At 42.5% G+C, this 22,764-nt stretch overlaps 2 protein-coding genes and 1 long non-coding RNA gene across 3 annotated transcripts in view; 2 read left to right on the top strand and 1 right to left on the bottom strand.

Moving 5' to 3' along the window:
- Window positions 1–22,764, top strand: part of plppr1 (phospholipid phosphatase related 1) — a 59,608-nt gene that overhangs the window by 12,347 nt on the left and 24,497 nt on the right. The window contains exon 2 of the mRNA XM_023960575.2: window positions 17,220–17,330. Coding sequence (XP_023816343.1) covers window positions 17,271–17,330 — 60 coding nt within the window. The 5' untranslated portion in view covers window positions 17,220–17,270. The remainder of the gene's footprint in view (window positions 1–17,219; window positions 17,331–22,764) is intronic.
- On the top strand, window positions 8,962–11,193 carry LOC111948299 (uncharacterized). Its single transcript, XM_023960574.2, has 3 exons — window positions 8,962–9,674; window positions 9,877–9,994; window positions 10,266–11,193. Exons 1-3 carry the CDS (start codon window positions 9,085–9,087, stop codon window positions 11,025–11,027), a joined length of 1,470 nt encoding a protein of 489 aa, XP_023816342.1. The 5' UTR covers window positions 8,962–9,084; the 3' UTR covers window positions 11,028–11,193.
- Window positions 11,808–13,170, bottom strand: LOC111948300 (uncharacterized). Its single transcript, XR_002874256.2, has 3 exons — window positions 12,944–13,170; window positions 12,030–12,224; window positions 11,808–11,938 (listed from the first exon to the last, which is right to left on the bottom strand). It is a non-coding gene; the product is annotated as an uncharacterized LOC111948300 (long non-coding RNA).

Below are 22,764 nucleotides of genomic sequence, written 5' to 3'. Positions count from 1 at the left end.
CGGATTCTCTCTGTTACATCCGTCACACTTACCATAGCAACCAGAGTGTGTCGCGGTAGAAACGATGTTGCTCATGTGATGTTCTGTTGTTTGTGTGACGTTATGAGGACACCGCTAATAAAGTTGCACATGATTACACAGTGGATTTACGTTCATCATTATTATTATTATTATTATTATTATTACTTAAGAGAAAATTCCACCCCCGGTCCACGGTAAACGTGTCTTGCGTTGCACCTCAACCCCACCCCCACCCCCCACCCCCACCGGTCCGCGGTAAACGTGTCTTGCGTTGTACCGGTCCGCGGTGACAAAAAGGTTGGGGACCACTGAGATGGAGGATTGGTTTCAAATATGAAACACTAACATAACTTTCACTTGACAGTGCATCTGAAAATTCTTGCAGGGGTAGTAATGCCTGGTTGACAGATTCCTGTATATCCAGATTCTGCCAAGTAGGAATCAAATGCCTTGATTTCTTTTCTGATGAGAGGACATCAGAAATGGCCCAATGCTGCTCCAGGACTCTCTCAATCATCTTCTGTCTGCTACCCCACCTTGTTGGGCATTCAGTGATGAGTGTGCTCAGGGAGGTTTTGATCCATCTGTGCTTTTTTCAGAGTCGTCTTGGCTTTCCAGCTGTGACAAAAATGTCCAACTAACTTTTTGCGAAGGCCAATGGCTCGAGCAATGCGGGCCTCATCTTTGAAGAGGAAAATACAGACAAATAAAACAGGGTCAACAGTTACTTAGTTTTTTTTAACAGTTACATATATTTTATTTTACCTTTAAAATTCCATAACTTAGTTTCTATAACTATTTTACATAATTTTGAATATGAATCAAATGAGTAGAACTAATATAATCAACAATTAATTTTTAAAGTCATTACAAGTGAAATATTAAATCATGACTTGCATTTTCTCTAATAAAACTGTCATAATAAGATCTTGGAGCAATTCAAAATAGTTTGATAATAATTTACAGATTTTTTCATTGTTAAAAAGATCTGCCTTAAGTTCAATAAACTCACCGATTGCAAGGTGCAGCCTGTGTCCGAAACACTGAAGTCTGACCCACTCCGTGGCTCAAACGACATTGAGACCGTTGTCCGTGGTGATGCACACCAGTCGCTCTTCTACAAGTTCCCAGCTTGCCAGCACATCCAGTAATCCGTGCGCTATGTTTTCACTGGTATGCGACTCCGGGAAATACAGTCTCCAGACAGCGTGTTGAGTCCGTAGTGAGAAAATTCACAGTAAAACTCAAATACGGTTCAGTTGTGCGGCTTGACCACAGGTTTGTGGTACTTGCAAAAAATCCAGCCTGGCTCAATTCCAGCGTAACTGTCCGGCGGCACGTCTCGCATATTTGTGGAATGGCGACTTGTGAAAAGTAATTACGTGACGGGATTTGATATCTCCGGTCCATTTTGTTAACCAAATTGACAAAACCCTGTCGGCTCACTGTATTTATGGGCATCATGTCCTCTGCCAAAAAATGTGAAATGGCCACTGTTATTTCTTTGTGCCACTTAGACGTTTTTTCATAAGGGGACCCACTTGCAAAACTCTGAAATACGGACGTCTGTTTTGTGGTTGTATTGAAGGTGATGGTGGAGATTGCTGGTGTTTCCTCAGGTGGTTGCCACAGGTGTTCGGCATGTTTTGCATAGTACCTCTGTTTGAAGAACGTCGTCTGTCCTGAAACCAAAGTATCTCCAAATAACCAAGATGCTTTTTTTTCCCGCCACGAGCACATCCTCCGAGGTGTTGCTCTCAGCCATTGCAGGTCTTGTTTGGTCACGTGTCGGTAAAGAAAAATAGTCTTTTTTTCTTACTCCTGCACTATGTAGAAGGCCGGCAACTAACATTAGAGGGCTCCAGTTGATTGGTCAATGGCTCGATGAGCTTTATTTGATTCGTTACCTTAAACTACAAAGAGATTGTTTAGCATACGTGTAACCATATTAGGAGAACACTTATCGCCATTTATTCTCTTGCAGTAAGCATACTGCATTGGCCTGAAACCGCGATGACGATAAATTTGCGGTAAATCGTGCAGGCCTAATATGTAAATATGTATATATTTACCCTCTGTTAAAACCAGCTCTGTCCTGAAAGCCGTCAGTGTGAGGTGGAACCCATATCCAGTCATTATCTGTACCGGGCAGAACAATCCAGGTGGAGACTAGGACACAACTACTAGATCAATTTCTTGGTTCGGTATTTCATATTCAACTCCTGCTGCCTCTGAGAGAAGAGCAGTCATTTCTAGCGACACATTTCTTACAACTGAATGGCTGGATGTTGATGAATCTTGACAAGTCCCGCAGGCGTCTCCTGTCATGAGTTCTCCTTCGGGAAGACGATCTCATCACCTTTAACCCGACTGTAATTAAATGTCTCAGAACTTAAATCAAAAAGCTATTTGCTGGAGATATTTGTTACGTTTTCAGAGCAACATTTCAAGGTTGCAGAAATGTAGAATTTGTGTAAATATATTACAGTGGCTGGGTCCAGTTCTTGCATAGCCCTAGGGCTTTTCTGGTGAGTCAGAAATGAATAATTGCAGAGCAAACCCTCCCGACATTGGGAGCAGTCTCCTTAAATATTCTTGATTTGAATCATCTGTCAGAAAGCCTTCAGTGAAATGATCAAGTCAGCAGCAGTCAAACTGTGACTTGCTTTATCCATTCCCTTTGATGCTCTGCCCTAAAATAACTGAATTACTTTTTCTGCAATTCTTAATGGTGAAAAGTAAAGCAGAAAAAAAAATATTTGTAGACTTTCTTCAGGTACAAAGTGCAATAGAAATGACATTGATACACTGAATATTATTTTTACTGCACTTTGTAATTCAACTGGTATTCCAAACTCAGTATTTCGGGATTGGGCTCTTTAAAATGGAAGCAAAGCAGCTAGATCTAACGAGGCTACAAAAAGGCTATGTAGACTATGGTCAATTTTAAATAATTTTTATTTTAACCAGTCCCTGATTTGATTTAATATTGGTAAATCTATTTTTTAATTGATTTAATTTCAATTTTTACAACAATTTTGCTCATGTTAAAAAAATTCCAATTATTAGTGACTTACGCAAAACAAAGGCTTTTATTCATAAAATAATACAAATTTACATTGTAAAAATAAAATCTGTTATTACATTTACAAGTTAATATTGCAAAAAAAAAGCTACTGATTTGCATTACTTGAACTTTTATTTCAAATGTTAAGAATAAATACATATTTTTAGTTTCAGCAAAAACAAGAGAAAAATTAGCAATTTTTATTGGGGCTTAAGTCAACTATAAACAACTATCCCTCCATCTTCTTCCGCTTATCCGGGACCGGGTCGCGGGGGCAGCAGTCTAAGCAGAGATGCCCAGACTTCCCTCGCCCCAGCCACTTCCTCCAGCTCCTCTGGGGGGAACCCCGAGGCGTTCCCAGGCCAGCCGAGAGATGTAGTCTCTCCAGCGTGTCCTGGGTCTTCCCCGGGGCCTCCGCCCAGTGGGACATGCCCGGAACACCTCTCCAGGGAGGCGTCCAGGAGGCATCCGGACTAGATGCCCGAGCCACCTCAACTGGCTCCTTTCGATGTGGAGGAGAAGCGGTTCTACTCCGAGCCCCCGCGGGTGGCCGAGCTTCTCACCCTATCTCTAAGGGAGCGCCCCGCCACCCTACGGACGAAGCTCATTTCAGCCGCTTGTATTCGGGACCTCGTTCTTTCGGTCATGACCCATAGCTCATGACCATAGGTGAGTATTGGAACGAAGATCGACCGGTAAATTGAGAGCTTTGCTTTTCGGCTCAGCTCTCTCTTCACCACAACGGACCGATACGGCGAACGCATAACTACGGACGCCGCTCCGATCCGCCTGTCAATCTCACTCTCCGGTCTTCCCTCACTCGTGAACAGGACCCCCAGATATTTAAACTCCTCCACCTGGGGTAAGGATACTCCACCCACCGAGAGATGGCAAACTACCTTTCTCCGGTCAAGAACCATGGCCTCGGATTTCGCGGTGCTGACCCTCATCCCAGCCGCTTCACACTCGGCCGCAGACCGCCCCCAATGCACGCTGGAGGTCCTGGCTCGATGAAGCCAACAGGACAACATCATCTGCAAAAAGCAGAGAGGAAATCCTGTGGTCCCCAAACCAGATCCCCTCCGGCCCCTGGCTGCACCTAGAAATTCTGTCCATAAAAACTATGAACAGAACCGGAGATAAAGGGCAGCCCTGCCGGAGTCCAACGTGGACCGGGAACAGGTCTGACTTACTGCCGGCTATGCGAACCAAGCTCCTACTCTGGTCATACAGAGACCGGACAGCCCTTAGTAAGACTCCCCGGACCCCATACTCCCAGAACACCCCCCACAGGATACCACAGGGGACGCGGTCGAATGTCTTCTCCAAATCCACAAAACACATATGGACTGGATGAGCGAACTCCCACAATCCCTCCAGCACCCTAGATAGGGTGTAGAGCTGGTCCACTGCTCCACGACCAGGACGGAAACCGCACTGTTGTTCCTGAATCCGAGGTTCGACTATCGGACGGACTCTCCTCTCCAGTACCCTGGCATAGACTTTCCCAGGGAAGCTGAGGAGTGTAATTCCCCTGTAGTTGGAACACCCCCTCCGGTCCCCCTTCTTAAAGGGGGAACGGAGGGGGTACAACACACCCCTTCATTTCAGTGACATTATGACATTTTGACATGATAGATGAAATTTATAGTGCTGTATTATTTTCCACACTACTAGTGCACTTAAAAGCCTTAATATTTTTCAAAAACGACTGTGTTTTATAATCCAGTGCGGTTTATGTAGAGATCTGCTGCTCTGCTAACCTGCTGCTGCTTCAGTCCACTCCTCGTGTGAGGCCCGCTACTCTGCTAACCTGCTGCTGCTTCAGTCCACTCCTGGTTCCACTCCTCGTGTGAGGCCTGCTGCTCTGCTAACCTGCTGCTGCTTCAGTCCACTCCTGGTTCCACTCCTCGTGTGAGGCCTGCTGCTCTGCTAACCTGCTGCTGCTTCAGTCCACTCCTCGTGTGAGGCCTGCTGCTCTGCTAACCTGCTGCTGCTTCAGTCCACTCCTCGTGTGAGGCCCGCTACTCTGCTAACCTGCTGCTGCTTCAGTCCACTCCTGGTTCCACTCCTCGTGTGAGGCCTGCTGCTCTGCTAACCTGCTGCTGCTTCAGTCCACTCCTGGTTCCACTCCTCGTGTGAGGCCTGCTGCTCTGCTAACCTGCTGCTGCTTCAGTCCACTCCTCGTGTGAGGCCTGCTGCTCTGCTAACCTGCTGCTGCTTCAGTCCACTCCTCGTGTGAGGCCCGCTACTCTGCTAACCTGCTGCTGCTTCAGTCCACTCCTCGTGTGAGGCCTGCTACTCTGCTAACCTGCTGTTGCTTCAGTCCACTTCACTTTTCAGGAGGCATCTCCTGCCTATCAGCATAGAGCTGTCGACAAGATTGTGCCCAGCACTGCTAACCTTTAGCACCAACCCGCCCTGCACTGCTTACTTTTGAGTGGCAACCAGTTTAAACAGCGATGTGGATTAACTGTGTGTGGCTGGTACTCCTTTGGTTCATCCTGTGGGTTGCTCGCCACCCAGTGAAAGCCCTGTTCCCGCACCCTGCCTCCGAGGCTAAGCTCCACATACCCCTACATAATGCACCTGCTTTCCTCCAGCGACTGGATCTTCCCTACATTTTCCGCCGCAGACCCATTCATCGGGGCAGTCATCGGAACTTTCAATATGACAACTCCAGCTCCATCCCTTCTTTTTGGTCCACTACTCGCACCTTAAAGAGAAACACGGGTCGCCGGGCTGAACGGGTCGTGGTGCGAGTCCCAAGAACGTCGAACACAACCACCGGCAGCAGCTCAAAAGTAAACTTTGGTCTACTGAACACCCGCTCTCTCACCAAAAAAGGCCATCTCATCCAGGATTTGGTGGTGGACGGTAAATTAGACTTTTTATGCCTGACTGAAACGTGGCAGCAGAAGAATGTCTTCATGGATCTGAACGACGCCACTCCAACAGGGTTTGTTTATTTCTCCCAACCACGTGTCACTGGTCGTGGAGGTGGTCTTGCATTAATTTTCCGTGAGTGTTTGAGAGCAGCTCCTATAACAGTTCCTACCTTCCAGTCATTTGAGGCCACTGTATGTCAGCTTTCTGGATCCACCCCGACCATCATTGCCACTATTTACAGACCACCAAAACCTAACAAGGATTTCATGTCAGACTTTTCAACTTTTCTAACATATATCTCTGCTCTTTCACCAAATGTTTTATTACTAGGAGACCTAAATATTCACCTGGATAATGTTAACAATTCACTTACTAATGATTTCCTATCCTGTTTGGACAGTTTTGGTTTTCAACAATTTGTTGATTTTCCCACTCACTCAAAAGGACACATTCTGGACTTAATCTGCTGCTCAGGTATCATACCCATGGACTGTAAATCAAACTTCATCCCGTTTTCCGACCATATGCTTGTGACATTTAATGTCAATTTGTTTCTTTCCAAACACAAGCCTCCACGCAATATTACCTTCCGTAATGCTAAGGATATCAACCTGGAGAATTTATCTGCCCTGATCAGTGAACTCCCAAATACAGACAGTTTTACAGCTCCAGATCAACTTGTTTCACACTACAACACACACCTGCACCACATCCTCAACACACTTGCTCCACTAAAATCCAGATCTGTCTCATTCACCTATACTGCACCCTGGTACACCCCCTCTCTAAGACAGTTAAAAGCAAAAGGCCGCCAACTTGAAAGACTCTACACCAAAACCGGACTAAGTATCCATAAAGACATGTACACACAGCACATTCTCCACTATAAAGAGTGCATCTCTAAAACCAAATCTGCTTTCTACTCCAATCTCATCAATTCAAATAAAGAAAATTCAAAGATTCTTTTCTCCCTCATCTCTAACATCATCAAACCTCCTGACTCCCTTCCATCACATCTCTATTCAACTGATTTCTGCAACACCTTGGCTTCATTTTTCACCACAAAAATCCACCTTATCCATCAACAGCTCACCCCCTACTCTGCTCCATTTCTATCTTCCATTCCATCTTTTACGTCTGATGATTCGTTTTCTTCATTTACCCTACCCACAGTTAGTCAAATCTCTACATTAATTAAAAAATCCAAACCTTCCACATGCCAGCTTGACCCACTGCCCACCATCCTTGTTAAAGCTACAGCTCCCTCTCTTTGTCCTCTCATCACCAACATAATCCATGCTTCCCTCTCCTCTGGAATCGTTCCTCCTGCATTGAAAACTGCTGCTGTCACTCCCATACTTAAAAAACCGGGTGCAGATCCCACAGACCTCAATAATTACCGTCCCATTTCCAACCTTCCATTCATTTCAAAAATTCTTGAGAAAACAGTATCTGCTCAGCTTCAATCTCATCTGTCCTCCAATAATCTGTATGAACTTTTCCAATCTGCCTTCCGTCCCCTTCATAGTACTGAAACTGCTCTTCTAAAAATTACTAATGACCTTCTCCTCTCTGCTGACTGTGGTTTATTATCCATCCTTCTTTTACTTGATCTCAGTTCAGCTTTTGACACCATTTCTCATTCTATCCTCTTGAACAGACTCTCTTCCATTGGCATCTCTGGCACCGTCCTCTCCTGGTTTCATTCCTACCTGTCTGACCGTACTCAGTTTATCCAACTGAAATCTTTCACTTCTCATTCTGTCCCCATCACAACTGGTGTCCCTCAGGGTTCTGTGCTCGGTCCACTCCTCTTTATTATCTACCTTCTCCCGCTTGGTCATATTTTCCAAAAACACCACATCCATTTCCATTGCTATGCGGATGACACCCAGCTCTATCTTTCCAGCCAACCCAACTCCACACTGCCTCCATTAGCACTGGTTGACTGCATCAATGAAGTCAAATCCTGGTTCACCTCAAACTTTTTAAAACTCAATAGCAATAAAACTGAACTTCTTCTGATTGGCACCAAATCCACCCTGAGCAAGACCAACCATTTCTCTCTTTCCATTGACGGCTCCACCATCTCTCCCTCCCCTCAGGTAAAGAGTTTGGGTGTCATCCTCGACAGTAGTCTCTCTTTCACTTCTCACATAAACAGCGTCACCAGATCAGCTTACTTCCATCTACGCAACATCCAACGTCTACGTCCCTCCCTCACTACTCAGTCCACTGCTGTACTGGTACATAGTCTTGTTACTTCCCGCCTGGACTATTGTAACTCTCTTCTATTTGGTCTCCCACAAAAAACCCTCCATAAACTTCAAATGGTTCAGAATTCAGCAGCTCGTATCATCACACGCACTCCCTCCATCAACCATATCACACCTATTCTTCAACAGCTTCACTGGCTACCCATCCCATTCCGCATTCAATACAAAATCTTGCTCTACACATTCAAAGCCTTTCACAACCTTGCACCTCCATATCTCTCTGACCTCCTTCATGTCTCCATACCTGCTCGCTCCCTCCGCTCCTCTTCTTCTATCCAGTTTTCTGTCCCTTCTGCCCGTCTTGTCACCATGGGGAGCCGGGCATTCAGTTGCTCTGCTCCCCAGCTTTGGAACTCACTCCCCCCTGACCTCCGCAACACTGACACACTCCCACATTTCAAATCAAAGCTAAAAACTCATCTTTTCCAAATGGCCTATTCACTTAAACATTAACCTTTTCACGTTTTTATATTTTTTTATTTAATTTTGTATTTATTTAAATTGTTGTTGTTGTTTTAAGTGTTTATTGTATTTTATACTGTATACATGCTGTGCGGCGACCTTGAGTGCCCAGAAAGGCGCCTTATAAATAAAATGTATTATTATTATTATTATTATTAATCCTTGGCCTGAGAAATGCACCCGATGGTCTTTGCTCGCCGCTACTGAGGGAATCCTGGTTAGTTTCTTTTCCTCTGATTATTAATTTGCTTCAATAGGCTATATGCACACGGAGGTGATGACGTACTTCCGCTAAAATCTCAGCCTGCTAAGCCATTTCCGCTCGCGCTGAGGCGATTGTTTACAAAGCGATATAACAGCAACTACAATATGACTAGTAAGAAAACGTTCAAATTTCAGCGAACCATCTATAGTACAGCCGAGCATTGCTGTGTGCCTCTGTGTCAAGCTTCGAGCAAGTACAACAGTTTACTTAGTTTTCATACATTTCCATCTGACGCGGAAATCAGGCGAAAATGGCTTGTAGCTATCCGGAGGGACAAATTCACAGTTACTCCCCATACCCGAGTATGTAGCCGACATTTTAACAAGGATGATGTTCGTGAGCCCTTATCAGAGACGGGGAGGCGGCTATTAAACAAGGGAGCTGTCCCAGCACTGTTTGAGTGGAACAATTTCACCCTTCCCACTTCACGACCGGGGGTGTGGGAGAGGAGAGAGCGTCCGCCTCCGATGACGGAGGATGACGGCGACGCAGGCGAGAAAGCTGATATCCCTATGGACCACGACTACGCTTCGGCTTCAGATCCTGCAGTTGTTGATTTAGCCCTTGATGACAACATGTCTCTCAGAGATGAGATTCTCAAGCTGAGGGAACACGTCGAGAAGCTGACAATGAATCAGCGCTTTGGAATTCATCGTTTTGCTGCCTCAGACAAGGACATACGTTTTTTCACAAGGTAAGATATCAGATTGTTCTGTAGTAACGTTACTTTTGCAACAACAGATATAGTTGTGTGTGTGTGTGTGTGTGTGTGTGTGAGAGAGAGAGAGGGAGAGAGGAAGGCTAACAGAGTTGTATATTTGAAATGCTTCCAAGTAATATCATAGTATACACTGATATAATATTTAAATGATTATATCTGAATTGTATTTATTTAGATTTGCATCCTATGACCTGCTGATGAGATTCTGGGCCTTAATAGAGCCATCACTGCCAAATATGGTCAATGTGACACAAGCACAGAGAGGCACCTTTACAGAGCCAAGTTCCACTGTAGTAAGTAGTTATTTACATGGCCCATACAATAAAACTTAAAGGGATAGTTCACTTCAAAATTAAAATTCTGTCATCATATTCTCACCCTCAAGTTGTTTCAAACCTGTATGAATTTCTTTCTTCTGCTGAACACAAAGGAAGATATTTTGAAGAAAGAAAGAAATTCACTGAGTATATGATTTTCATTTTGAAGTGAACTATCCCTTTAACAAAGATCAGGGCTAATAGAGGTTGAGAGAAACATAACGCAAATTGTTTTTCTTTTGAACAGACTCGTTTCCTGCAGCCCATTGATGAGATGTTCATGTTTCTCAATTACCTGGTACTGGGTTCAAAACAGCGTGATCTTGCTGACCGGTATGGAGTCCACCAGTCCACAGTCAGTCGGATCATTACAACATGGAGCAACTTTCTGCACACTGTGCTAGGGTCTGTGAGGATCTGGATACCAGAGGAGAAAATAAGGGCACATCTGCCAGCTGAGTTTAAGGACTATGCAGACACTACAGTCATCCTGGACTGCACAGAGCTAAGGTGCCAGTGCCCTTCATCACCTCTTCTCCAAAGTGAAATGTTCTCAGCATACAAGTCCCACTGTACTCTCAAAGGGCTGCTTGGAGTGGCTCCTCATGGGGCGGTCACATTTATTTCTCAACTGTACGCTGGTTCCATCAGTGACAAACAGATCACGCGTGAGTCTGGAATTCTCTCCCTTTTGAGACCTGGAATGGCCATCATGGTCGACCGAGGTTTTCTGGTTGATGACCTTGTACCTTGCAAGATTTATAGGCCAGCATTTCTCTCTGGAAGATCCCAGATGTCTGCCTGTGAGGTCAGGGAGACCCAAGCAATAGCACGCCTCAGGGTCCATGTTGAGCGCCTCATACGGCGTGTTAAGAAACACAAGTTCTTTGACACAGAGATTCCACTTCGGCTTTTTGGCAACATTAATCAGCTGTATACTGTTGCATGTCTTCTGACAAACTATGAAAACGGGCCTCTTGTAAAGGCTTGGGCAAAGAAGCCAGAGTAGCAGCAGTAGAAAAAAATAAAAATTAATAACCTATGACCATTTGTATAACTACTTTCTTTAAATGTACCTTTGTAAATTACTTTGTATAAATTGAATTTTATAATTAATGTTATGTATGCACTGCTGTACATTGCACATACTCTTTGAATAAAGAACTACTGAATTATTTGCATGTTATATGTACTTTACCTCACCAATGCTTTTAAGCCATCTGTAATATAAGAATAATACTTTCATGCACAGTGAATTATTTACTGAATAACATTTATTTAGGGCTCCCAATTTACAAACAACAGTTATAAAATAATATTTTTAGGTAACCAATTATCAAAAAAATTAATCGGAAGAACATGTAACATGTATTTTAATAATAGATTAGTATTAATACAACAAGAAACATAGTAATACAATTAAGAAAAAATATAAAAACTTGAATCAATATATATGTACAAATATTTTGAAATGGATTGAACTAATAAGAGTTACTGCCAGTAAGAGAAATGGAGAAAAGAGAAATTAACAGCACTCTATAAAGTGTGACAGGCAATCAGAATCTAATTATTTAGGGAAGCAAAGAGGTAACAATAAAAATAAAAAAATCAATTTTTACTTTCATTGTTTTGGTGATTTCATTGTCTCTGGGAATCCTCTGAATAAACATGTCCTCCTGTGTGTAGACAACAAAGTCACACCAGTCTAAACCAGAAATCAACATCTGGCCCTGGATTTGCCAAAAGTAGGAATGAGATTTCCTTAATGTGTGTGTGCCCTCACTGATCTTAATATATGGGCAGTCAACATAGCTTGCAACATTGGGGTATTTAATTTCAACAAGGCCAAACACTGTCTGCCCCTTTGGATCGTACACAATGCCATCAGGTGATGACCCCATCAAGACCAGGTTTAACACCCTGCATTTGAACAAAAAAGGTTTTCAATAAACACAAACATCCATAAATAGAAAATGAAGTAGAAAAGTACCCTGTTAAAAACATTAGTTACCATGGATCTTGGCTTATGCCACTTCTGTTCAGTCTCTGTGCAGCTGTGTGTTGGGGGAACAGAGGTGATGCTAAGCTGGCAATAATGTGCAGTCTGGTACAACAGTGCTGCCACATGATTACACACAGCTGTACCTGCCACACAGGTACACTGGCAGCTTTGTAGCTGCACAGGACGGGCATCCCCAAGCACAATCTGAAAATACACAAATCTGTTATAATAGAATAAAAGTGCAGTTTTTTAAAAAGAGAATACATGAGTACAGTGAGAATGTTTAACAAAACAAACAAATTTGAACCATCGACATATAATTATTAACTACTAAAACAATTAATAACTACTAAACAATTTGTATGAGCTAAAATTGTAGCCACAATATTATTTATCTCACTTTACTCATCATCCCCAACAGTTGACACAGAACGTGTGTCAATGCAGTGACAAAACGGAACTCAGTTTCTGTGAATCCCAGTGATTAGCGTACATATTTAAATATCGATAAATATTCCAACACACCAGTGTTATTTATGGTATGGTAAATGAAATTTGTCTTTAAAATAACCTTTAGCATTATTAGATGCAATGATTCACAGAAACTTTGATCTGCCAAACGTAACCTGTCTCATGAACCATGAACCATGAACCAATCTGCGCTGAACCTGCAGTATAACTTTCTCTTAGTCTTACGCTTAAGCTGTGAGGCTTTTGGCTTTTCCTCATAGATCTGTAGCACTCAGCCCTAATCGTTACCTCTCCTGTGCTTGAATCCTTGTTTGAAACTGACATTGACAAAGGCGTTAGGAAAATTGGCTGTGATTGACACATAATAGTAAACATAGCCTACGCTGCACCTGCTGCGCTAGCACTAGATAGCATGCATGCTATGGGCATGTAAACACAGAACACGTCCAGACCTTCAAAATTGTGGATGTAGCTTGACACATACAATTTGAAGCCCTTCTCTTTCTTGGTTGTCGAAGTGTGACATAACTTTTGTATGATTCGACTCACGTCGTTGACCGTTACCTTTGGGACATCTTGAAGGGACCGAGTGAAAAATGCCATAGTTGTTATTGACGCTATGTGCGCCGTCGACGCCGGATGTAACCTGGCTGGCCGACTTGGAATGCGGAAGTGAGTGTGCATATAGCCTATTCAGCGGGTCATCCTCCAAAAAACCCCCAAAAAAAGATTGGTGGTCCTACCAGAAAATGTGGAAATAGGGCAAGGTCTAATGCTACCATAAACTTCAAGATTAGCCTAAACCAGTGCTTCTCAAATAGTGAGATGCGATGCCAGGGGTGGCGCGCAGTAGTGACGGTTTCAGGCAAAGTTTCTGTGTGGCAAAATAAAGTTAATATTTGTTGAAAGTGGATTTATATTGCATTTTTCTCTTGTTAATGTTAAAAGATACAATTTAGGTATCATTTTTCATAGATACGTGCCTAATATATTGTCACTGCAAGAGTGTGTGTATGTGTATGTGTTTGTGTGTGTGTGTGTGTGTGGGGGGGGGGGGGGGGTGCAAAACATTTTCTTTTTCCTAGGGGGGGGGGGCTGGCAAAAAATAATTGAGAAGCACTGGCCTAAACATTGACTATTTTTACAGTAAACTCACTCAGATCTTCCTAAAAATTTCTGCTTTATTAGCTGACATGTGGAAAGTCACTGCCTTGTTCTTCTAGCTGTTTATAGCTCACTGGTGTGCCTTAAATTTACCCTCAAATGACATGTGTTGACCCAACTGTGGAGCGCTTGAACAGGAGAGTGAGCTTCTTCCAGGTCTATAGTGACAGTCAGGTAAAGGGCAATTTTCAGTTTAAGAACTCCACAGACCTAGTACCGGTAATCATTACAGTAGTTAACAAAGGCAAATAACATGAAGAAAAGCCTCCTGTCATCAAGTAGCAGAGCTAAACCAGACAAGCAACCTCCAGCAGTGAGTCAGCATCACAGTTTAACTGACATTTGACAGAATTGTTTCAGGAAAAAAAGTTTTTAATCTGTTTATGAAATACTTCCATTTTAAACAATCAGGTTAATAATCCTAATGTCTTTTTATTTTATTTTATAAAATCGTATACAACTGTCTTTTAATTAAGCTTATGCTGTTTTTAACCAAAACCCCACAAATAATAAAGGATTAGATTTATCTGCGCTTTTCCAGACGCTCAAAGCGCTTACAATGTGTTCATTATTCATTCACTCCTCATTCATACTTGGTGATGATAGAGGCGTGACTGCCAGTTTGCACCTATAGTCCGTTGGAGCATCACCGGGACTTCCATTCACATTCACACACCGGTGGAGCCACACTGGAGGCAGGGAGGGTGAAGTGTCTTGCCCAAGGACACAACGAGAGTGGACTCGGGGGAGCGAACCGCCAACCCTTGATCATTGGACACCCTGCTCTACCGCCTGAGCCACTGCCACCTTAAATGTCTTAAAAAGCCATATGTCATGTCTATCTGAAGCCTCTGTTTCCAAAATCTCCTCTAGATGGGCGTGGCTATTGGTGCTGAGCTCAGTAGCCCCGCCCTTGATCCTTCCTTTCTGATGATGATACCTGTATCTTGCAGGAGTGACGAGCCTGACACGGGGGGGGGGGGGGGGGGGGGGGGGTGCACAAACGCACAAACACAGACTGACAATCTCTATTCTCTAAGATTTCTCAATGATAAACGGTGAAAAGTGACATATTTTTGGTTCCGGTTCGAGACTCTTTGAACAATGTGTGGGATGACAAAGGGTATGTGTGTACCAGACCCTGCTATTTAATAAAATTACACACAAAAAAGAGCTTTAAGAAGCCCATTAAAAATGCTTGAAATTGGTTTAAAACTTAGCCTAGATTGTACCAGCAAGAGGCAATGGCCATGTCTCAGAACTGATTTGATGCTAGCACATGCAGATGGTTAAATTTACTTAAACGGCAAATGCCAATAAATGCCAATAGCAAATAAAATGAAATGCCAGAAAGAAAGTGACTATTCGCACGTAATTTTCCAAATCGGTCCTGAACTTTTTTCTTGGACGCACAGACCAAGAAAAAGGGTTAGGTTTAGGATTACGGGGTTTAGGGTTAGGCTTCATTCCTACATATTTTACGTAGTATCTGATCCTGGAGGTGGCTGACTTTGATCTGGAGATGAGTGTCCAAGGCGAGTTTTAAAAGCAGTTGGGAATCCATAAATAGTCCCATTGAGTATGAAATGCCATTTGATCTGATAATAAAAATAACAATAGTCCTGAATAGAGCATTTATGTCTATTCCAAGAGGTCAGATTTTTTTTCCACGTCTGTAACCTTGGAACCTGATGGATTCCATTCTTTCCACAATTGAGCTGATAGCCAGACGGAGGTAGAAGACTGGCTTTCTCCTGTTAAAAAATGTAAAACTAGTTTTTCAGATTTTCGCTTATTGCCATCTTGACCAGGTGACCTGATGGAGTCTGTTCATTTCCAAAAACGGGTATTTGCTAGACAAACACTTGTCAGTGGTATAAAGAGAGTTAAAGACCAGTGTAAGTATGATAATCAATGCTATGAAGTCCATTTGTTGGATTTTGAAGTAAAAGAAAAAGTTAAATTTTTCATAATAGCCACCTAGAGTTGTACAGTGAATTGTGTTGGCTCCAATTATTTTTGTTTTTAAAACATTCTAGATGAGGAAGTGAAAACGTTGTGTATGTTGTGTGTTTGTACTCTCGGCTGTGCAAATATCTTTCATGGAAAAGCAGTGTTCCTTGGCGGGATTCTATCTCAGGAACAGTGTTTTGAATTTATATGAAATTTAGGAAACACATCTTCTCAAGACAACTATGCATTTCTTTGTGTGAACAAAGTTTTTCTTAGTCAGTACTGAAACATTTCCATCTCTATTAATATTGAACTATTCATGGTTTTTCTCCATTTTTCATCATCGGGGGAAAAAAATCTTTGCTCGAAACAGTCACGCTTCTTTAGTTCACTTAGTTTTGGCTCTGACTGTCCTCCCCAAATACTGCTCCAGACTCTTTCGCCATCCTTCAGAAATACAGTAGCCGTCAGAAGTTCAAATAGAGAACTTTGATATTTCAGATAGATTAAAGATTATTTTTGCCTCATAATCCATTAACGAAGAAGCTGTAGAAGAGATCCCGACATTAGAGGTTTATTAAAGCATGTTTAAATCTGCAAAGCTTAATCTCAATCAACTCAACACAGACACACAATCACACCATTGAATTAGCTTTTGGTACCTTTGGCACCAAGTCCTGTAAGAAAACTAGTCAACATGTCCACACAATCTTCAGCAGAAGACAGCATGAAATGCTCTTGAATCCAGACTCTAAACTTTGCAAAATCTCACTGACCAACATCAGCAAGTTATGGCAATCCCAAGTCATCACTGGCTGGGAAAACTTCCCACTTCAAGCTTTGTGGATGTTTCTTCACTCTTCCTCAAGATTTAGGGACCTTGATTCCAAATGAGAACATTTGCTTTGATTCAGCCAAATTAAATTTTTTATTTACACTCACTTTTACTTGTGTTTCCTTTTGTTTTACTTGTAGGCCTGAGTGTATTTTATTGGGCTTCACCTGCTTTAGACTCGCTGTGCCATTCTGGGTTCTTTCTTGGTTTTGACTTTGTTTTAACATTTGGAAGCACTCTGTGCTATATAAAAAATAAAGATTTACTTACCTTACTTACTACAGATGTCTTGGGTTCAGAAGTGACTTAAGAGTGTCTGGTTGATTTGGATGCCCTGACTCCAGCCTCAGCCCACTATTTCCGATGCTCCCCCAAGTTCTTCTTGACCTCTAAAATATACTTTTCAGTTAACAGTCCTCTGGAAGCTGTTATTAATGCACCTTTTTTGTTTGCATTACACTTTCCATCCACTTAATTTGATGTTGATGTCCTTGGATACAGCACTCTGTGAACAAGCGACAAGCTTTTCTGGCTTGTCCTCTTTGTGATGGGTCTTGACTGAGAAACCATTTAAAAGGCTCAGGGAAGCTTCGCAGGTGTTTTGAGTCAATCATCTGATTAGGCTGTGACACCATGACTTTTTGAAATGGACCTTCTAGAGCAATGCTCCATATTTCTAACCAATATTTCTATAAGAATTATTGGTTAGAAATATTTCAATCTGTGTGTAGTGTTCATTAGTAATGAACTCTAACTGAATGTTTGTGTTCTTGTAGAGTGAGCTGCTGTGAATCTTCCGAGCACACGTCTCTTGGACAGAAAAGAAGATGGCGACTGACCACACTCTGCACAGCTACTCCATCATTCCATGTTTCATCTTTGTGGAGGTAAGAGCCTTTGTGTATATGTGTGTTTCTGTGTTTGTGTTTTGGAATTCTACCTGGAATGTTAAGTCGGGGGACATAAAAAATAAAGAATCTCAAATCAAAATTTGTTGTGGCTTCACATCATGTTGCCCCGCCCATTTTCTGCTTTTTCTGCACGTTTCTGGGCTTTACTCTTAGTGAGTAAAATGGGGTACCATTCTGTGTGGCATTTGCATCTTCTCCCCGTGCATGCGTGGGTTTTCTCCGGGGACTCCGGCTTCCTCCCACCGTCCAAAAACACGCTTCATAGGTTACCGTATTGTCTCGACCACTGAGCGCACTGGGTTATAGAGAGCATTTTCAGTTATGGCCGATTTTTCGGTATTTATCACAGACAAAAGGTGCACTGGGTTTAAAGGCGCGGGCACGTTAACACATACCTGTAAAATATGCATGATAGTGTGTGTTTAAAAAAAAAAGCAGCAGGAGCAAAATTGAGTTGGTTGTGATTTATTTTTCTTTTTTTTAGTCATCAATCCTCTTCGAAAAATCCTTTAAAGTCCTCATCTTCTGTATCTGAACCAGTTTTTAGTACTTTCTTCTTGTTGTTTTTTGGTTTGGATCGTTTTTTTCGCGCACTATTTGTTGCGTGTTGCGGCGGGACCGCGTTGTCACGCGCTGCCTCCCACAACAATAAAAGCCGTGCCTGGTTGTGCATATCATACCGCGCTGCTCCCGTTCTTCTCGACATTGTGACTCACCGGGATGTCGAAAGTCAGCAGCGCCCCATCCCTGTTGTGGTTGGGCTGGAGGTGTTTGTCTGCGATCTTTTTACTGCAGTGTGAGCGGAAGATAACAGCTTTTCATTGTAATCCGCTGGAAGTTGCTGCGGCACCGTAATCGTCTCCTGGATGGAAAGATGACGGCGTTTCATAAAACGAAAGAAAAATGCTTCCTGTAAGTGTAGGGAAGCTTTTCCTGATCACTGATCGTTAATCCATCACTCGAGTCGCCTTTTTCTGCGCAAACTTAGCAGTGTCTTCTTGACTTGTCGGACTTCGTTTTCCAGCTTCCTCCACTTGTGAAGATGGCTTCATTCGTCTTGAATTCTCTGCAGCTGCTCCCATGTTACTCCGTGTAGCTGATAGCTTGTACTTTAAACTATGCTTCAGTGATGTTGTAAGCAAAGTAGTTCTGTTGTTCACCCCACACTTCTCTCCCCCGTTCTCATGCCGTCTTCTTCTACGCCCCACAACACAGTGCACCGCCTTATAGGGCACCCCCTACATTTTGGAGAAAATTTAAGACTTTTAAGTGCACTTTATGGTTATGAAAATACGGTAATTGGTTACTCTAAATTGTTCCTAGGTGTGTATGTGAGAGTGCGTGGATGTGTGATTGTGGCCCTGCTACAGACTGGTGACCTGTCCAGCATGTCTCGTGCCTTCTCCCGCTAGTGGCTGGGATAGGCTCCGGCAGCCTCGTGACCCCGAAAGGGATAAAACGGATTAGAAGATGAATGATTTTTGTTGATAAAACGAAGCAAAATACAAGTCGTGTTGAATGTTTAAGAGATTTTGGAAATGGATGAAACTTGAATATTGTCAGAAGTAAAACACTTTTTTTACCTTTTAAGTTGACTGTTTTTTAAGGCTGAATAGATTTTGGGAATTTATGTTGTAGACAAATCTGTCTCTGATCATCACTGTTTATTAGATATATCAACATTCTTTTCCCCATTTTATTTCCAAGTGTTTAAACATCGCCTGGTGCTCTCAGAAGCCTGTATTTCCTCTCCACACTCGTGTTCATGTGTGCATCAGCTGAAATCCCTTTAACGGGATCCAGTCATCTCTTAAAAAAAGTGCAAAGCTCCATCTGTTCTTTTCCATCTTGGGAGGTTGCCTTAAATATATTTCAAATTTCTTAACTTGTGTGCCAGGAAGTTAGATAACAGAGGAGAAAACAGGCAAAAACAAAGAGCTTGACCTGCTTTTCCTGCTTTTACTATTTCCACTTTTTATTCTGTTTTCATGATACAATTCTTTTGGAGCAATATTGAGTTGGATGTATTTTTGTTGATGGAGTTATGGTATTAAGACTACAATGTTTTGTTTCTTTGCATAAAGGGACAGAAAAGAAACACGTCCCGTATTTATTAGCATTTACGTTACAGTGTTGTTGCATAGAGGAGTGAAAGTGAGTCACACAGAGCTATGCAGTCTCCTGCTTTCTAATTAGTCAGATAATTGTCTTTATTCAAAGACATTCCATGTGTTCATCACCATTCTATCCACACACACACACACACAACTTGTCCTGTCCAACAGCTGGGCAAACAGATGAGAGCTGAGGGCCTCTGGTGTTGGACATATTTTACTTCAACAACAGGGGTTATGAATCTTCTGACAAACCAGAGATATGTCTGAATAAACCCCTTTTGTAATCGAGGCCAAACTTTATTCATTTAAATCATATTTGAAAGTCTTTTGTGTTGGACCGGACGGGAAGAGAGAGGGATGTTAGAGAGGGGGGGATAGGAGGTTGATTGTAGAAAGGGGGGGGGGGGGGGGGTAAAACCATGAAGCAGCATAAAGCAACAAGTTTGTGGATAGTTATACTTATTACAGTGAGGTTCAGATGTAATACAAGTCTATAAAGGCAGGGCCTGTCCACACACACTCAAATGCCACAAACATACCTGTTGGCTCCAAAAACGTTCACATGTCAACATGTACACAATTAAAATAATGTTCACAAACACATACCTATGCCTTCAAACCAACTAGTGTGAAATATTTAATTCATTCATGGAAAGTATTTGTTCAAAGGTGAGCTAACACCTGTGCTTGAGTGAGTCTTTATGTTCTTCTAAAATGGATGATGGAATGTAAAAAGAAGGAGGGAGAGTGCCCAACCGTCCCCACACCAAGACCCCCAGGCGATCACATCCGCCACCCAGGCCAGGCCCAGCAGGACTTTGACTTTAAAAGGAGGAGAATGGAAATGTTGAAGTATTTATTTGGTGTTCTTGTTAGCTGTACAGAGGACTCACACTAAGTATGTCGGACTATTCTGGATCAATGAAATGTGTAAGGCCTGTCTTTGATGTCAGAAGCTATCTGGACAGATGGAAGTGGTAGAAGAGTCACTGTGACCATACACAGAGAAAGACAATATAGTTACATGATCCAGCCTGGTGATTGCTGACCACTTGGCTGGTTAAGACCTTTCTCATCAGTTGGTAACATGAGCTGTTGTTTTTGACAGGATAAAGGAAAGCGATTGCAAAAATAAATAAAAAAATTAGGCCCATTTCAGCAGTCATCAATGTTAAAAAAAGTGTTTAAAATCAGACCGTACATATTTTTATCGTACAGTTTTTATTATTTATTTTGGAGGAAAAGGGGAGTGAATATGCTTGTAAGTAAACAAGCAGTTACCTGGTGAACCGATAAATTGCAACTTTTTAAACCAATTTCAAGAAAGTGAATATTTCACTTAAAGAAACCATCACTAAAAAACACAGTTCCTGCTCTGAGACACGGTGGTAGGAGCATAATAGTGTGGAGACGATTTGCTGCTTCACGTAGAGCCAAGCTTCTTTAACAGAGGTATTGCCAAAAAAAAATGTCAATGTTTAACATTGGGTCCCAGCTGTTGCTTCTGGTAAAACTTTGATCCCAAACATACAATGTGGCAGAAGTTTTAGGCAAGTTTGAAAAAATGCTGTAAACAAAGAATGTTTTAAGTAATATGACTGATCTTTGGGTTTGTTAATTAATAAAATGCAAAGTCATCAAACTACAGAAATGTCTAAATCAAACCAACAAATCGACCTTTTGCCTTCAAAGAAATATTGATGATTGTCGATGCTGTGGTGTGCAGCAGATGAAAGACACATCCAGCAGAGGGAATGGCCACTGTGAGTGGCTAAAATGCGTGGAGGGGGAGGGGCCTAGAGATAATCCAGTAACAACTCGATCGCGTAAACATCTGTGGGAAGGAAACGGAGACAAATATCATCACAACCTGATATGTGCGTCTGAGCTATGAGCAAGCGAACTATTGATTCGTTCTTCCGACCTGCGGCAAGTGTACCAGTGCCAGAGTGTACAGCAGGGGTCTCAAACTCGCGGCCCCCAAGATGATATTTTGCGGCCCCCGCCTTAATATGAAAGTTTAATGTTAATGCGGCCCGCCAGTTTGTATGAATGACACTTTTTCATTGTCGTGCGCGGAGCTGACAAAGCAACCAATCACAGTGGGGTATATGACTCTTGGGAGCATGACAATGACCGGGCTTGAAAGCAGGGGAACATTTAAAGCAGGACACCTGACAGCTCCCTCCGCGGACCACATTAAGGAGTTCCTTACTTTCCTTTTTAGAACGTATTTATTCGCTCGTAATTTTCTAAATACATGCAGTCCGTGCTGAACTGTTCTCTGGGCCGCACAGACCCGGAGGAGGGTTAAGGTTATGGTTACGGTTACGGTTAGGCGCGCGGCGGCATATCAACCCCGACCAAACGGTTCTCATGCACAGCTATTACTGCAGCACTCCGCTCCCGCGGGAGATGGGTCGCTGAGGAGAATAAATGTAACTAACTGGGCTTGAACTTTAAACACATGCGAGCGACAACAAGATTTAGTCTTAGACCCACTTAAAACACGTGGGGAAAATGCGATGATAGACATGTTTGAGAGGAACCAGCACCTCGTCTGGGTCGTTGGGGAAACCAGGCGGGGGGGGGGGGGGGGGGGGGGGGGGGGAAGGCAAATCTGCCGCGAAACTGAAGGAGAACAGGAAGTTGTTGTCCTTAACATTCAATTTAGTTTTAGTATGCCTCTCCCCCTTAGTATAATCTGTGTTATTATATATTTTATATTTATTTGAATGTTTTGTAATGTATGTAGCCTTTTTTTTTTAATAAATTGGTATTTTAAATTATTTTAATTGATCACTCAACTACAAAAACCCATCAGGACACATGTCCCATAATGCATTGTTTTGTAGTCATCAGGGCAGCTTTCACTCAGCGCAGTACTAAATTTCCAGCTGTGTTTGTGTAGGTTGGTGCCTTGCTCTCGCCCCTTTCTCGTGATATTTTTGTGATGATTGACAGGTGATGTTGGAGCAAAAACAAAAATATACGTCTCACACCAGGTGATCTGTGCAGCATTGCGTCCACCTGGGTGATCTCAAACACGCTTATTGTGCATCTTGGCTGCACTTATTTGGTGTCCCCAACATAAATTTCAATCAGTTTTTAAGCTTTTCTCTAATCTCAGGAATCTGTATTGATTGTTCTGATCTCCAGTGAACAGTGCCCGTTCTTTTACAGTTTACCTTCTTCTGTCAGTTTACCTTGTTGTTGCATCTTCAAAAGTGCAGAATAAAATGTGACACTGAATTTGAAAAAGCACATTGTAATTTCTGCATCTATATTTAAGT

This window comes from Oryzias latipes, chromosome 12 (genome assembly GCF_053564925.1).
Source record: "Oryzias latipes strain Hd-rR chromosome 12, Olatipes_Hd-rR_3.1".
NCBI classification, from domain to species: domain Eukaryota; kingdom Metazoa; phylum Chordata; class Actinopteri; order Beloniformes; family Adrianichthyidae; genus Oryzias; species Oryzias latipes.
Note: the sequence above shows the minus strand (reverse complement) of the source record. Positions and strands in the feature narration are given on the sequence as shown.

Excerpts from the sequence above, each read along its gene's own strand:
- LOC111948299 (XM_023960574.2), top strand. The coding sequence starts at position 9,085 with ATGACTAGTAAGAAAACGTTCAAATTTCAGCGAACCATCTATAGTACA. Across the intron at positions 9,675-9,876 it reads GACATACGTTTTTTCACAAG|ATTTGCATCCTATGACCTGC; the intron begins GTAAGATATCAG and ends GTATTTATTTAG. Across the intron at positions 9,995-10,265 it reads CAGAGCCAAGTTCCACTGTA|ACTCGTTTCCTGCAGCCCAT; the intron begins GTAAGTAGTTAT and ends TCTTTTGAACAG.